We start from the raw sequence: 16,686 nt of genomic DNA, 5'->3' as shown, positions 1-16,686 counted from the left end.
GAATTCATACATTCGCAAGGAACACTCAGTCAGAGGAAAGATTGTCGTCACTAGCATTGCTTTCAATAGAAAAAGAGCTTTTAAATACTTTGAAGGAATCGACAAGCAATTTTTATGATAAAGTAATTAATGACTGTGTGGAAAAAAATCACCATATAGAGTTAGTTTATAAAAAATAACAAAAACAAATTTTTATATCTGTTTCATTTCAATATATCTTTTAGAATTAAAATAAATTGTTTATTTTTGTCATTTCCAGTATTTGTTCATAATTTTTATGGAAACAGTGTTCCTATCATCAAATGTCATCACACGACACTGCAGAATATATTCAAAATGTAAGTTTAAAATGTAACAACATTAATGGGCACTTAGCAATGGAGACAACTAGGCTACGTTTACAGATAACTTGCCCATTATCACATGACACCTACATCACATGAATAAACCCATTATATCAAAATATGGTTTAATAACAAATATTAATTCTTGCTTTACTTTTAAAAATTTGTAATGAATTTACACCTAGTTTTTGCTTAGTCTTCTTTTATATTTTCTCATTGATATTCTCTTTCAACATATATTAATATCTGACTTCTCACAGATGATCATAATACATATGTTTCATTCAATTTCTTGCAACAATTTTTCAATAGTCAGATGAGTACAAAAATTTTCCAGACTGCTCTATACTGAAATATGTACATGCTTAAATCTCATTTGTGCATTTTAATTTTACACAGTCATTTCCTGGGATCATCACTATAACTATAAGAGGTTAGATGTACATTTTAAAGCAGTATTAAAGATTTTTTTTTAGAACTTGAAATATAATCTGTCTAAATAAACAGCATAAACAGATTGTATGTATTTATAAACAATATATGTTTAAAGTTCTAAAAATTTGTAAATGCATATAAAACATATATAACCTTTTACAGAAAAATATGTATTTCTTTATGACTATACTTACAAAGATGAGTCTTAGTCCATTTTTTGTCCTTTCACACGTTGTTTGAGGCAATAACAATTCTATTGGCAAAGTCGACCTTTCTTTGTAAGCTACCATTCGCTGAAAAATGTAAAATAGTTATAAAAGTCCTCTTGAGGACTTTTATAACTATTTTAGTGTGTCTGAGAAAGATCTTTATCATTCTAAACATTAATAACAAAAATACTAACAGGTGAAATGAAATGCAGTTTGCTGCAAAAGAATGAAGAAATCTAAGAGTTTTTTCTGTTGTCAATTTCCTTCTGTGTTTCCTGAACGATGGATTGGTCGTGGAGGACCTATACCTTGCCCTCCATGATCACCCGACAGAACTCACTGGATTTCTTTTTTTGGGGTAGGGTTAAAGATAAGGTTTATCAAACACCTGTTTCTGATATATCCATTTTAAAGGAAAGGATACAATTAGCAATCCTCACTGTTACATTGCAAATGTTAAAAAAACACTTGGAGGGAAATCAAGTACAGACTCGACATTCTTTGTGCTACTAACGGAGCTCATGTACAGCTACAATGAAGGTACTGTAAAAAAATCTTTTATATTTCTTCATTGTTTTGCAGCAAACTGCATTTCATTTCACTTGTTAGTATTTTTGTTATTAATGTTTAGAATGATAAAGATCTTTCTCAAACACGCTGTATTTTACATTTTTCAATGAATGGTAGCCCACAAAGAAAGGTCGACTTTGCCGAGAGAGGTTTGTTATTGCGTCAAACAGCGTGTGAAAGGACAAAAAATAGACTAAGACTCATCTTTCTTTGTATGTATAGTCATAAAGAAATATTTATTTTTCTGTAAATTTCATATTTGTCCTGGCAATTTTTATTTCATATACAACCTGTTTATAAATAAATAAAGATAAATATATTGTTCAACATTTATTTTGTAAAAAATTATAACTTACTTAATTTCTAATTGTGATTCATTTCTTTTTCTATCAGTCTGTTTAGTTAATTCTTCAGTATGTTTCAATAAATTTACATTTCTGGAATAACTTACTTTTTTCTTCTGAGAATCCAATATTTGTTTCCAGCTAGTTTTGTTTTTCTGAAATATTTAATGCCTCAAATAAATATAAAATTTATGGATGAAGTTATAGTAGATCAATAAGCTGTTGTTACATAACACACTAGATTAATTACTTTTTTAAATATTTGCTAATTAAAGTCAGAAATAATAATCAGCTTTTTAAACAAATGACATAAATGGTATAAAAAGTGATTTACTTGGATGAGATCAAACCATTTTTTAATACAATAGACAGTATTTTAGTCATCTCTTCTATTTAATACACTTATAATTACATATGTATAAGCACAGAAGAGACATTAAGGCAGGAAAAATTAATATCATGATGAGTCAATAAGCACTTAGTAAAGAAAATATAATAGATTGGGAAGATGCAAGAATGTTGGAAGAAATGGGAGAAAGGGGAAAGAGATATAAGGAAGCATGGATATGTGAAAAGACTTTAAGAGGTGAATTAATTAATGGCAAAGACTTTGAGATGTTACCAAAACCTTGGAAATGACTCTTAAACAAACTTTATTAATTAAGGTGACATTTTTTCTTCCTTTGTGTTTTTCAGATTTTTTGCAAATCTATGGTGTGGTTTTAGAGGAAAGAAATGAATAATTCAAGTAGGATAATTTTAATTATCCTGTTATCAATTTTGGCGATAATGTCATGTAAAAACTTTTCTAGTTTTTTTCTAGTAAAAGTTTTATTTAAAATCATTTTCTAACAGTAAATGATTTCAAATGATGAGAGTTAATGCTAATTGGTAAGTCAAGAAATAGTAAGTCTGGAATAATTTACTTCGTTGAAGGGAGTGTTAAATAATGGAAATGAGCCTTTTATTAAATAAAAGTTATCTTGAATGCTTTTACACTTTTAAATTTTAAGTTTGTCAATTGACATCAAATGATAATATTTGTGAAATGTTCTGTTTATCCATAAGAGATAGTATTATTTGATTTCATATTGCTTCATATTTCAAATATATCAAATCAATTTACAAAGTAGTTTTTAATGAATCATCTGATATCAATTGATGATTTAAAATTATTTTATCAATTGACAATAACCAGGGGTGGACGGGCCTTAAAATTTCTGTGTGGAAAAAATCATTACCGGCCCAGCCCATAAATAAAAAAAAATGACTTTTTTCTATTTATATTTAAATATATTCAAAATACAACATTGACAAAAATTGCAATAAGCACAAGTCTAGAACATTAATTTTTTATTTAGAAGTTTGCTTTGTTGAGCAATAATATTAATGACATCATCAGAATCTATTTCATTTAAAATATCCTTCTCCATTGACATTAACACGAAAGCTTCTAGATTTTCTTGCGAGATACTTGATCTTAATGAATTTTAACGTAGAAAAGCTCCGTTCACAGGACACTTGTGTTACAGACATAGATAGTAAATATTTGTATGCTTGACCAAGTGTAGAATAAGCACTATTTAACATGTTATATCCGAATAATATATTATAACAACAAATAGGACAATTTTTGCAAGCTTTGCAGTAAGAGGATGAAATCGAATCTTTATCGTTTTCTAGTTGATCATCAGTAGAATGTTCATTTTGGTTTAATTTTATAAAAGTTTCACTGACATTTTCCTTTAAAATATTCCATGACGATTTAAAATGTTGCAGTTCTGAAATAATATTAAGTTGCTTCTGGATTAAACTGTAGTAACACTTTACAGCTCTATATGAAGTGTCCAGTGAAGTCGGGTTAAAATACCAGATAATCTTTTCAATTAGGGTTGGCTCTCGGGTTGGTTTATTTTTGCGTCTTTAGTTAAAGGATGATAGAATCGTTTACGAATGTACTGTACAGTACATATGTATACTCCCTTGGACTTCACTTAGTCTTGAAAAGGGGTCAAGCGCATATGGACAGTCTACGAAAGTATATGTGCATTTGTACACAATTCTATCATCCCTTAAAGACACAAAAATTAACCAACCCAAGGACCAACTCTAGTTGTGTCGAATATATGTACGAAGCAGGCTCTTGGTATTTAGTGCGATTACAAACAACCAGATGTCAGTATTTTAAATTTTTATTTTATATAGCGTTATATTGTTTTGTAATAATATTATGTTCGACGCCGCAGGTTGCCCATCTACAATCAACGCCAGTGTGGGTGAATGGCAAACTAAAAATTAGTTAGCTGAACCTAAAAAATAGATTATTTTTAATTAAATCGTTTGTAACATAGAGAAATTATTACTGAATAACATTTTTACTTATCTAAAATAAAGGAAATGATATTATTGGCCATTAAATCTGTTATGATTACAATCAACGTTTTGGTGGCTGGGTGAAAAACCAGTAACCCGTGCTTCCAAAGATTCATAGGGATGGTGAATAGTTTCTAGCAACGTAAACAAATGACCAACTTTGTCTGTTTTGATTATTTTTCTCCTAAGATGCTTTGTTTGGGCCGAGTCGGCCAATGTAGTGTTGGACTTGGGTCGGCTGGACTAATTTAACTTTGGCTTCTGGTAGGGCCGGGTAAAACGATAAACGCCTACACATATATCTATATTACACATAAAAATTGAAATTTATCTTACTTAACGAAAAAAAATAAATGAATTTTTTTTAAAAATAACACCGAACAAAACGGTATATTATATGCATATTTAGAAAAACGGCCCAAATTGTATACGGCCCGTGTGGAATTTTCCACATTTTCCACATGGCCAGTCCGCCCCTGACAATAACTGATATCAATTGAAGTCATATGAAATTATCCAAAAAACCATTTCATAAGTGGTATTATTTCATCAATTCGTACCAAATGGTAATGTCTCATACAGGACCATTGAGAGCTTGTATGGGGTCTGGGGTAGAATGGGACCCTTCTGCCATTTTTTTAAAACAAATTAAATACATAAAACATATCTTTATAGTAAAAAACAAGGTTGAATCTTTTATTTTTTATTAGTAAAAATTGCATTAGTTTAAAGAAGTAGAAACCAATATGGGCCCTTAAATTTTCTCAGAATCAGGGAAAAATCAATGGCTCTGATCTGATATCATTTGAAACTGTCCAAATGTGTTGAAAAATATGAGATATGTGAAGCATTTTTCCAGTAGGAAGTAGATTAATAAGGAGATGGGATCAGAGCTGAATCAAATAGGTGCAAGGCCCGATTGAATTTTTTTTGCGGGGCCCCAGTGGCGTCTTTAGAACGTAAGGGGTCCTGTGCCAGGACCAAGATGGGGCCCCCTTAAGGAAAAAGAAAAAATAGTATATTACATACCTAGGACGTTGGTGTAGCCGGGGTTCTGTTATGGGGGGGCCTAGTAGAGGCCAACCTGACACAAAATTGAATTATTTCAAATTATTGGTCATTGAAATGAAATTTACATTGGAATCTACAATAACTGAACACACATATAATATGAAACTTCCTTTAACCATGTGTTCTCGTAATCTCGTAAAGAACACGCAGTACGTAGTGTTTTCGGATACATTTTTCACCTTGCACACAATTAGCCGTTGACCTTTTTTTTTTAGTTGCCAGAGTTTTTTAACTTTGTCAAATCCCTTCAGCCATCTATTAGTACTCAAGTAACTGATATTCAGAAGTTAGTCACGGACTGGGGACCCTGGGCCAGAGCCCAGTACGCCCTGCTATAAAGACGACACTGAGGGGCCCCTCAAACTTTGCATAACAAAATTAATTAACAGTTCATTTACATATTCAAATATGTTGTTTTATATTTCATAATAATATACCTAGATATTTATTTTTGTAAAATGTACTATTTTTAAATATATAAATTTTGTTGTGATGCGGGGCCCGATTGACTCCAATCGCTCCAATCGCCTCAAATCCGGCCCTGGATTCCCGGGATATCAGCTGTCATGGGTTCCAGAACATAAAGGTTTGGTGTTTAACCCTTCCCATTTGGAAAGAATTAAAAAATTAAATTAAAATGTAAATAGTATATTATATATAAATTTTTTATTATTTATTTTTACCATTCAGTTTTTTCTTACTCTATTGTGTTGCTTTATATACCTGTGGTAAAAATTAATAAATTATATTAAGAAAAAATAATGTGTCTTTTAAAACCCATGCCTAAAATCCCTGCGCATACACTAATTCCAGATGTACGCAAGTAGATATTGATAACTTTGCTATCAAGTTAGCCCTTTTTGTGTCTCCCGATAAGCTTGGTTGCCCTGAAAATTCTCCAGGCTCTGTTCTTGATTTAAGTGAACTTCAATAAAGTATATTTATTTTCTCTCTTATGAAGTTGGAATTACATTTATTATTTATACAGGATGCTCCATAAGTTGTTTTACCATTTAAATGTTGAATAGAGTTTTTATTAGTTAATTATTTATATTTATATATAATAAAGTACAGAAAATGTAGTTTTTAAAATTAAAACTATATACAGTCAAACCTGTTTTTATGCGGGGGATAGGGACCGCATTAAAAAAAACGCATAAAAAAAAATCTCACGAAACTTCACGAATGGCTGTAAATAATAGTTTTCGCAACACAATTAAAAAATATATTTTTTTTATGCGGTCAACAGGGACCGCATAAAAGAAGTCTCACATAGAAAATAACTCAAAACCGTACGAAATAGAATTTATTGACAACAGATGTCAGCACTTGACTGCATCGTCTGGTCTATCGTCTGTTTTACATATTTTTGTCCAGTTGGTGTTTTGTTGACTTAAAAAGTAAATTATTTCATTTTTCGCATATTCATGCAATAATATTACTATAATAAGTGCATTTATGCTATAATAAGTTTATTTAGCTATAATAAGTCAACGTAAGACATGACGAATCGCACGAGACTAGTCGCCAACTATACCGCACAAATGAAAAATTCGCATTAAAAAAATCGCACAAATAAAAATCGCACATAAAAAGAGCGCATAAAAACAGGTTTGACTGTATATATATATATATATATATGGAAAATGATATTATGTAAATGACTCTTATTTTCCATAATAGCTATGAAGATGTCTGGCTCTAGTGCTTGAATTTGTTCCAAAATATCTTTAAGCTGCTGGATGGTCCAGAGCTTATTGATTAACATCCAATCTTCTAGGTAACCCCAAAGTAGAAAGTCTGGTTGTGTCAAATTACTTGATTTGACACTAAATCACTGATTTTGGAAGTGAAATTTAATGATTTTTTTTTTCTTTGTTGGTTTGTTAAGAATCTAATAAATTTCAAGGAACAAGTTTTCAAAATCTGAAACAAAAATTTAAAAATATATAACAGCAAATAGTTATTAAATTTTTAAATGGAAAAGCACTTTATGAACCATGCTGTAATTAATAAGTCAATATCAAAAACTCAGTTAACTGGGATAAATTTTTAGACTGTTTTAAGAATAGTTAAAACTGGTTTGGAATAGCTGCTTGTTGCCATTTGCTTCCAATGAAACAACAGAATCACAAACAATATGCAGCTATTCAAAAGTAATTTTAACCATTTACAATTTAAAATATATCTTGGTTAATTGACTTTTGCTAATCTATATATATTAGCATATATTTGTATTATATATGACTTCTTAGACTGGAAAAATACAAATATCTGTTAATGTTTGGGATTCATTAAGGAAACAGAGAGATGATGAACATTTGTAACAGAGACAACTTCTTTTATTCTAAAGACTAAAACAAGAATAACATAGGATGCGTATCCAACAGACTGGTTCCACATGTGAGGGTGTGATGTAAAACTGCTGGTGTGAGACAGAAGGGACAAGATCTCTGTCCTAGGGAGGTTCTGCCTGACTAAATTGGTTCTCGCAGGTACTAACACCCCCACAATTTGATATCAGGGGGAACTTTAATGGGTTTGATTCCCATGTTGGCAATCCATTATCAATGCTTGCCTGAAAACAGAGGTGTAGGTAGGACATTGGTAGGCATCTCATTGGTTGGCAAATATTTGATGTTGATGTCTTTGCAAGCTAGAGCTTTCCGGATGAAGTGATAATGTTTCATTTGAGAATAGAAGATTGGGTTCTTAGTGAGTTTCTGGGTGCTTTGATTGTCATTATATGTTATTTTTGGAACATAGTGATTATTCTCTCCCCCTCCTTTTTGGTGTGGGGAATTCAATACCCAGAGCCCAGTAAATTGGTCCCATATTGTGCAGTTCAAATGTCATGCCAAGTTGAGATTTTTTGCCTTTCAGCCTGGTTTTGTTCAGAGGTATAGGTTTGGTCATTTTGAGGTAGGACATAATAGAGGTTGCCAATGTGATTTGCAACTGTGGCTACTGTCCCTTTTGGATCAATGACTTGGGCTCTGGATTGATCGAATATTACTCTGTAACCTTTGTCCATTATTTTGGAGACTGATAAGAGGTTTGTGTAAAGTGATGGCACATGAGGAATATCCAGCAGGTTGAAGGATCATTTCTGCTTATCTGTGTGTATATGAATTTGGGTAGTACCAACTGCTTCAATAGGTACAGTTTGGTACAGTTAGCAAGATCCAGATTGGCATTAGGAATAGGGTGCAAGCCCAAAAATGCTTTTTGTTTGGAACACGTGTGACATTTCTCCACTGTCGAGACACCAAGCATGGTTAGGCATTTTAGTGTAGAAAGTAGAATCACATGTGAAAAGTGTTCTATTGTCAAGTTTGCCAGATCTCTGTTGGCTATCTTGCTTCTTCTTGTTGTGATGGTCTCTTTCTTTGTGGCCAGCTTTTTGACAAAAAGTGCATCATAGTTTCAATCCTTGTTTGCTGCTCTCCATGTGGTTCAATTTGTAGAATTTAGAATGATCATCTTGATGGTGGATGGTTAGTGCATTGTTATTTTGTGATTCAGGGAAGATTGTCCTTTGTAGTCTTCTATGATCTTCACATTTAAGGTTTTGAGTTTGGGAAAGTTGTCTGTCGTTTCTATCACAGTACGAAAGGTGTTGAAACCATTGAGCAGACTGTATAACAATACAGAGAGTTCCTCATTTACCACAATTACTAAGTCGGCAAGATTATCTGCAGTATCTAAGAACTTAGCGATGTGACTGTGGATGTGTTCTCCTTATTAACTTGGTGAGAATCAGCATTTTTATGAGAGATGTCTTTTTCACTGAACCACAGGATTGATAAATTGATCTGAGCTTTTCCCAAATTTCCCTTGAAGTTACACAATTCTGTGTGTTTCAGTTTGGATGGACTCAACATTAATATTAAATTTGATCTTGCCTTATGATCATTTTTCATCTGGCTGTCATATTCAGCTTGAGATTCTCGGTTATTGGTGATTATGGCGGGACATGGTAACACACTGCTGGTGTATTCCCACACACCATCCCTTTCAAGCACTGTTTCAGCTTGAAGACAAGCATAATGTAATTTTCAATTTAGCAATTCAACTTTGAATGAATTCATCCTTATTGAAATGATAATTGATCAATAAAATACGAAAGACAAAAAATACAAACATCTTGGCTGATCAATCGGTGGTCAGTATTGCAGTAAAGGTACCTGTTAAGGTTTGAGATTCATTAGAGATGGAGAGATGATGAACGTTTATAACTGAGGCAACTCCTTTTATTTAAAGACTAAAACAAAAATAAGATAGAATGCTTATCCATCAGATGAGTCCCATACGTGAGAATGTGACTCAAAACTGCAGGTGTGAGTCAGAAGGGACAAGGAGATTTCTCTGTGCAACCAAATTTCTGCTGGACCAAATTGGTTCTCACTTGCAAGTACTAACAATATCTTTATACTATATAGTTTTATTTAAGAGCAGCTAAGAAAAAAATACTATATTTAAACAAATATATTTTTAGATTTAGTTGAAAATTAGTTTAAAAAATTTATTTTTTAAATCTTGTAAACAACAACATAAGTTTCAGAATCTTACATAAAGTTTGCAATATATTTTTTTTAAATGAGTTTTGAACAATTGCATTTTGTTTAATTTTAATAAAATTATTTCATTATTTGTCATTAAATATTCCTATATAAATTTTCTGAACTGTTACAAAGTTTAAAAACTAAGTTTTCAGTAATATATTGAGATATCTTGAGGCTCAGAAACTAAGAAAATTTGCAAAATTAATGCAGTAATAATGAAGCAATGGAAAATGAAAAATATAGTTAACTTCTTTAATTAATAAAGATATAAATTAAGTGTTTCAATTAATTACATGAATTTATCTATTTAAAATAATTTTAGGTTGAAAACATGTATGGTATAGTCTTTTAAACCATTTATAGGGGAGAAAGGAGCCAATGCCCCAGAGCTGCAATATCCACAAATAATGATTTAGACTGTCAGCCCGTGACAGGTGTGCACGTATCGGTAAATATTGATTAGTTGTCTTCTTGGATTACTTCCATTTTTCCAACGACTGTATACAACTAATAAGAGTCTCCTACAATTCGTTGAAAAGTGGTTGTCTGATTTGATCACTGATTAAACAGATGACAACTTATGTTGGAAGGACTATATTTCTCTTTATTAATTTTTTACAAAGTTTTTAAGCTTCAATATACATAGTATATATATTGATTTATAATTAAATTGTATATTTATTTGAGATGAATTAATGAAAAAATTAACCTCTAGAAGTTTGACAAACTTCATTAATTGTAATCTATATGCATAGATAACATATATAACTTGAACTTCACTCCAGTCAAAGCCTTTATCTTTATTGCACGTTTTATAGCCATGGTTATAGAATTTTTAATGTCACTTGTATTGATTATATAAGACACTTAAATACGTGAAAGCTACAATAAATTTTAAATAAATATATTTAAATTACATTCAATAAATGGCTTCATACTATTAACATTTCAGAATAATGCGTGAATTATCTGATGAATTAATACGTTTAATTTTCTGCGAATATCTAAATGAAACGGATCAAAATTCGTGTAAAAACATTAGCTTTGAATTTTCAGAAATTAAAATAAAAGGCGGAAAAAATAATTCAATATACAAAAGCATTCCTTACTGAATTTAACGGTGATTTAATTTCTGTCATCTCTCGTCTTTGCGATGTAGATATTCGGATTTATTTTTATATATAGTATTGCTATCTCGTTGCTATGGGAATATTTTAATATAAACAAACACAAACATCCCTGCACGTAAATTATACATATTCAAATAATTCATAAAACAAACGTTTTTGAAAAATGAAAACTTAGAAAGAGCCGAAAATTATTATGTTTTTATGACATTTCCCGTTTTCCTGATTTCTTATCGTCTCAAGCAATAGTAATCAGGAAATGCATTAATACTTTTCTAAAATAGCGAAATTAAATTGTTATATATGATTTAGGTATCGATTCTTTTCCATTATCATTTTACTCCTCACACATCACACTTTTTTCTATTTAACTCTTGGTTTTTTTTCCGTATCTGAATGTTTTGAACTTACCGCTATTTAAAATTCAGTTAAGATAAATATTTTAAAACGTTAACATTTTGAAGCATCGATATTTTATAGTTTTTTGTAAGTGAATTATAACGAAGGATTTTCGAATTAATTGAAAAAGGAAATTTTAAAAGGCTCTGTTTTTAGAAGGATTGTTAAAAATCTCTCCAGCTTTCATTTTCGCCTCGGGACTATACCTGTTAATTTAACCTGAAAGACAATTTTATTTTGTTTAATGTCATAGTTATGAAATTTCGAAACAAATACATTTATTTTTAGTAAAGAAAATGTGTACGAGTAAACAAATTTCATAACTTGGAAACGTTTTGAGATATGGCCCACCACCTTAATATCTTAATCAATGATACAATTTTCCTGAAAATTCCTAGAAACGAAACTTCCCTTAAACAAAACTTCCCTGAAAAATTTCAGAAATTTCCGACAAAAGGCACAGGAGTTATTTAAGCTTTAAAATGGGTTTTAAAAAAATTATGCCCACCCACATACATACGCACTAACATCCATACATAACGAAAAATCTAGCAACGAGTTGCATAATTTTCTCGGATGTTATGATGATATAGTTTTAAAATGACATTTATTAATTACAATAAATAAAATTATGTGGCGCCATCAGTTATAATATTTTGTTATAAAAACTTTTTATATTGTTAATTATAAAATGGCAAAAAAGCCTAATTTTGAGGGTAGTGATGAGTTTTATAATAAAAAATATATATAATATATATATATATATATATATAAATGCTAATAACGACTAGTATTAAATCCGAGCTCTCTCGAGATATGACACATGACACCCTCTATCACTTTACTCCCTCAACTTCTCCAAAAGTTAATAGCATTAATGCCCCTTATACATAACCTGCTAAATTTTATTTCTTCATCTTTACTCCATCTTCAGATATTAAACGAAATAGAAATCTATACACGCACGCAAACCCACGAAATTTTTTCACATTCTTTTTGACATTTTTGGGTTCGGGATCTAAAAAAATAGAGATTTGCAAAAAAAAAAAAAAAATTCAGAGTCAAATTGATTCCACGATTCCACTATTTCCCTTGTTATGTATACATAACAGCCGGGAAAATAAACAGCTTTTTAAAAATGTTCCTGCATTTCTCGGTGTTGCGAGGAATTCTGAGTTCAAAATGTAAAAATCTCGGAAAAGTCATTTTTTGACTGATCCTCATATTTTGTCTTTGTTATACAGAGTGATATTTTCCTCTGCTGTAATCGAAGTGCGACCACATATTAAACGAGAGCCGGCGCGTGAGGTTAGGCGATGAAGCGATCTCAGATGGCATTTTCGGGTCACACAATGAAATTTTTATTTATTATAATGTACAACAACTAAGTAAATAATTTACTTAATTGGCTTCTTTGGTAATTTTTCAAAATAAATATGTTAATTGGCACTATTGTTTTTATTTTGCGCCTCTCCTGAGTGCTCTGGCACTGATATTTTTCAAGAAGTCAAATGAAAAAATACGATGTTTTCTAGTTTTCAGTGGTGTTCTGTTGATTATTGAGAACCTTAGAACTTAGTATATTTTATCAAAGTTTCCGTTTAATTAAAAAGTTAGACCTATGTGCCTCAAAAATGTTAGCATTCAGAGGAAGTTCGGATAAAATATTTGCACCAAACAATTGTAAATTTTTTTTTAACTCTTGGAATTATCATAAAAATTTGACCTTGTTACGAGTGAGTATTTAAGAGGTTTGTCCGAGAATTATCACATTACCTAAGAAGATATACAAAATAAATCTTATTTGTCTAATGGGACAAAAGATTCGAAAGGCCATTGTTGTTATTAATGATTGTAAATATTACAATATAATTTTAGACCAATACTCCGGAAATGAACAGAATCAAGAGAATGTCTGGTTATTCTAACAAGGTTCTGAATATTTACTCAGAATCCGACGGGTCGAATAATCCCCAGGAATTTTTCGGGGGGTAATCCGTTCAGATATGTCGGGCCCCGTCCCTCACCACCCGGTCGCTCCATTGTGGGCCTGGCCGAACCCATAATGGGCCTACTAAAAGAGGCCCTCTTAGCGCCCCAAGGCGGAAAGAGTTATAAAAAAAAGAATATTTACTCAAAGAATATTTTAATAAGTTACCGGAGTGGTTTTACTAAATTAATACTACCAGAACTGGAATCATCATGCCTAAAATTTGAAAATGTGCGTAATGGGGTTAAGTCAAAATCCTGGAGCCGTTTTTGTTCCCCGCTCGTGCCATTCTGAATCTTGTCAATTTAATTAATATTTTTTTTACCAGAAATCCTTAATTAGTTAATAGTTTTCACCAGAAATCATTAATATTTTTTACCAGTGCAAAAGTGTTTGTATTTTTTTCAGTTCCATTAACAGATGAAGTGTTTTAAAAAGTAGATAAATCCTTAGCATGAAAAGGTGTAAGTGATACGAGATGGGAAAGTTACCTCGAGATATAAGTTAGAAATATATGATGCGCTAATAGAAATTTATTTGAACGAACAGAGCGAGATCGCAATATTAAAACCAACAGTAGATTGCTAGTTTGAAATATCTAAATTTAAATTTTCGTGCGGAGTTGTTAGTTGATACGAAATGATACGTAAAATTAACATAGCATCAAAATATTAAAAAGCTCAAATACAATCTTATCGGAATGCATTAAAATTTTAAAAAGCCTTAGTTCATTTTTAGAGGAATGTCGTGTCAATGGATTGTAGCAAATATTCTGCTATGGCAAAGAAATAGCTATTGCCATGGAAATACAGGTATCCCCCGTATAACACGGTTGTTACGTTCCAAAAAATTGCTGTGTTATGCGAATCCGTATTATACGAAGCAAAGAACAAGTGCGAAAAAGGGGGTTAGGTTCCAAGAATTAAAAAACATGCTGTTAAATTTTTCTTTAAATCGGATTTATTATTCACAAGTTGAAAGGCAAATACAAGATTACAAATAAAAATAACAATATACTGAATATTATACTGTAAAAATATAAAATAATTTATATTGTTAATTTAAATACTCGCTATGGGCGCCCCTAGTGGCCATTTTTGACATACATTGATAGAATCCGGTTTTTCAGCTTTATATAGTAGATTTTATTCATGGTTAAAATACTTATTATTTTACCATAGGATTATTCATCCTATATGATGATCTCAACCTGAGTATCTTCAACTGGTAACAGTTTTTATTACATTTTATGTTGTACGAGAGTTTTATTTAATTTCCGAACCGTGTTAAAATGAACCCGCGCTATAAAAGTTCCGTGTTATACGGGGGATGTTCCCAATTCTCGAACCGTGTTAGAGCGAATTCGTGCTATAGAAGTACCGTGTTATACGGGGGTTACCTGTATCTCCAGATTTCGAGCTCTAACCTCAGATCAGAATTGGGCAGAAAAAGAAACAATATGATAACTATGGAGAAGATATAATAAGTTTTGATCCCTCCGAAAGCTTTTTTGAAAGATTTTGGAGGGATCAATTTTTCCTTCGTGGAATTTATACAAATATCCATTATTTAATGGATATTTGTATAAAAATTTTCCTAATTGCGAAAAAACAATAAATTATTTCAAATTTTATATGATTTTCCACTGTTAGCCAATAGATTCTGAAGTTATTTTAAAAAAATTATCAGGACTTACATACGGGATTAATGGTCGATAACAATTCTGATGTAGAGCCATTTAATTTATTCAATCAACTTTTAATTGTCAGAAATATAAAAATGATGTTACCACTAAGTTTTAAATTACAGTGGAACCTCGCTTAACGAGCATCATTCGTTCCAGAGTCTTACTCGTAATGCGAAGAACTCGTTAAACGAAACAATTTTTCTCATAGAAATTAGTGTAAAATACGATAATGCGTTCCACGCCGAAATAATGCTCAAATGTTTTATGTATAACGTTTATTCAAAAAACAATTGTACAATATACACTGTTAAGGAGCGTGAATCATCATCTTTTCTTCTAGCGCGGAATGAACCATCCTAGAATGAGAATTAGATTTGCAGAAACAAAACCAAATCACAGCTAATATGTTTGATAAACACTCCAAACGATATGCCAAATTCTTAGATTATCTAAAGGCTATAATTAAATATTAGAAATTAATTAATTTGACTAGAGGTAGGCAATTATGTTTCCATCTCGTGTTAAATTTAATAGTTATAAATAGTTAATTTTTAATTCAGACATTTCTAAAATTTAATTTGGAATCTGTCATTAAATTTAATGACCCAAGAATTTGGCATATCGTTTGGCGTGTTTATTATATAACGGACTATGGTTGTTGATGTTTATAAGTAATATGTGTGAACACAAGTTTGAAAAAATATGTGATCACTAGCGACGCTAAGATGCTAGCGGAACGAGTGCTAAACACAGACTGATGGAGCATGCTGCATACGCACAATTCGGGACTTCCCGTCTTCTCATCACTCGTTATGCGAAATATCGCTAGTTAAGCGAGGTAAATTTTTACAATTTGTTTTGCTCGTTATGCAAAATGCTCGTTGTGAAAGGTACTCGTTAAGCGAGGTTCCACTGTATATTGACGAAAGTAATTTAATCAATTTGACACTTCCGCTCGACTTGGTCCGCAACTGTTAATCCAACTTTGAAACTTTCGCTTGCCATGATATTTTATTTTTTGACTGCTAAGAATTTTTTTTTTTTTTTTGCCTTCATTACTTACAACGGGACAATTTTGCTTTCGAAGGAATCTACATTTATTGTCAAATTTTGTCATGTCTACGAGAGTCAGAGTCAAAGCTGTATGTTTCCCATCGGCATTGCAATCCGTTAGTTTAGTCCCGAGGTCACGTCGACCCGTGACCTCGGGACTGCAATTAGAAAAAATTGTAGACCTGTAAATTCCCATTGTCTGTCTTAATCTCGAGAACGGAGTTACATGAAATCCGAGACCAGATATGGAAACCTTGGGAACGGAAGGTCCAATTAACTATATAAGAACTTCCGATGCAAACCGGAAGTTACGTTTTTTCAATTCAAAACTCCACCTCCCCGAAAGCAGTTAATAGATGACCTATTAACACGACTCTATTGTTAAAGAAAAAGTATGATGTACAGGGGCAACCTGTACATCATACTTTTTCTTTAACAATAGAGTCGTAACAATAGCCACTACTAATTTGAGGTGGAAAGCACATGTTTTAAATTAAATGATTTAAAAATATGATTAAA

The 16,686-nt window shown here is 31.5% G+C and overlaps 1 protein-coding gene across 1 annotated transcript in view; it reads right to left on the bottom strand.

Annotated features, from left to right (window-relative positions):
- LOC136981726 (cilia- and flagella-associated protein 58-like) overlaps positions 1–11,079 on the bottom strand; it is a 46,597-nt gene extending 35,518 nt beyond the window's left edge. The window contains exons 1-2 of the mRNA XM_067278076.1: positions 11,021–11,079; positions 1,915–2,057 (exon numbers count right to left, since the gene is read on the bottom strand). Coding sequence (XP_067134177.1) covers positions 1,915–2,057; positions 11,021–11,050 — 173 coding nt within the window. The 5' untranslated portion in view covers positions 11,051–11,079. The remainder of the gene's footprint in view (positions 1–1,914; positions 2,058–11,020) is intronic.
- Positions 11,080–16,686: the final 5,607 nt, after the last annotated feature.

This window comes from Centruroides vittatus, unplaced genomic scaffold, assembly GCF_030686945.1.
Source record: "Centruroides vittatus isolate TY-2023 unplaced genomic scaffold, ASM3068694v2 contig_1168, whole genome shotgun sequence".
Lineage (NCBI taxonomy): Eukaryota > Metazoa > Arthropoda > Arachnida > Scorpiones > Buthidae > Centruroides > Centruroides vittatus.
The sequence above is the reverse complement of the archived record's forward strand: the minus strand, read 5'-3'. Positions and strand labels throughout refer to the sequence as shown.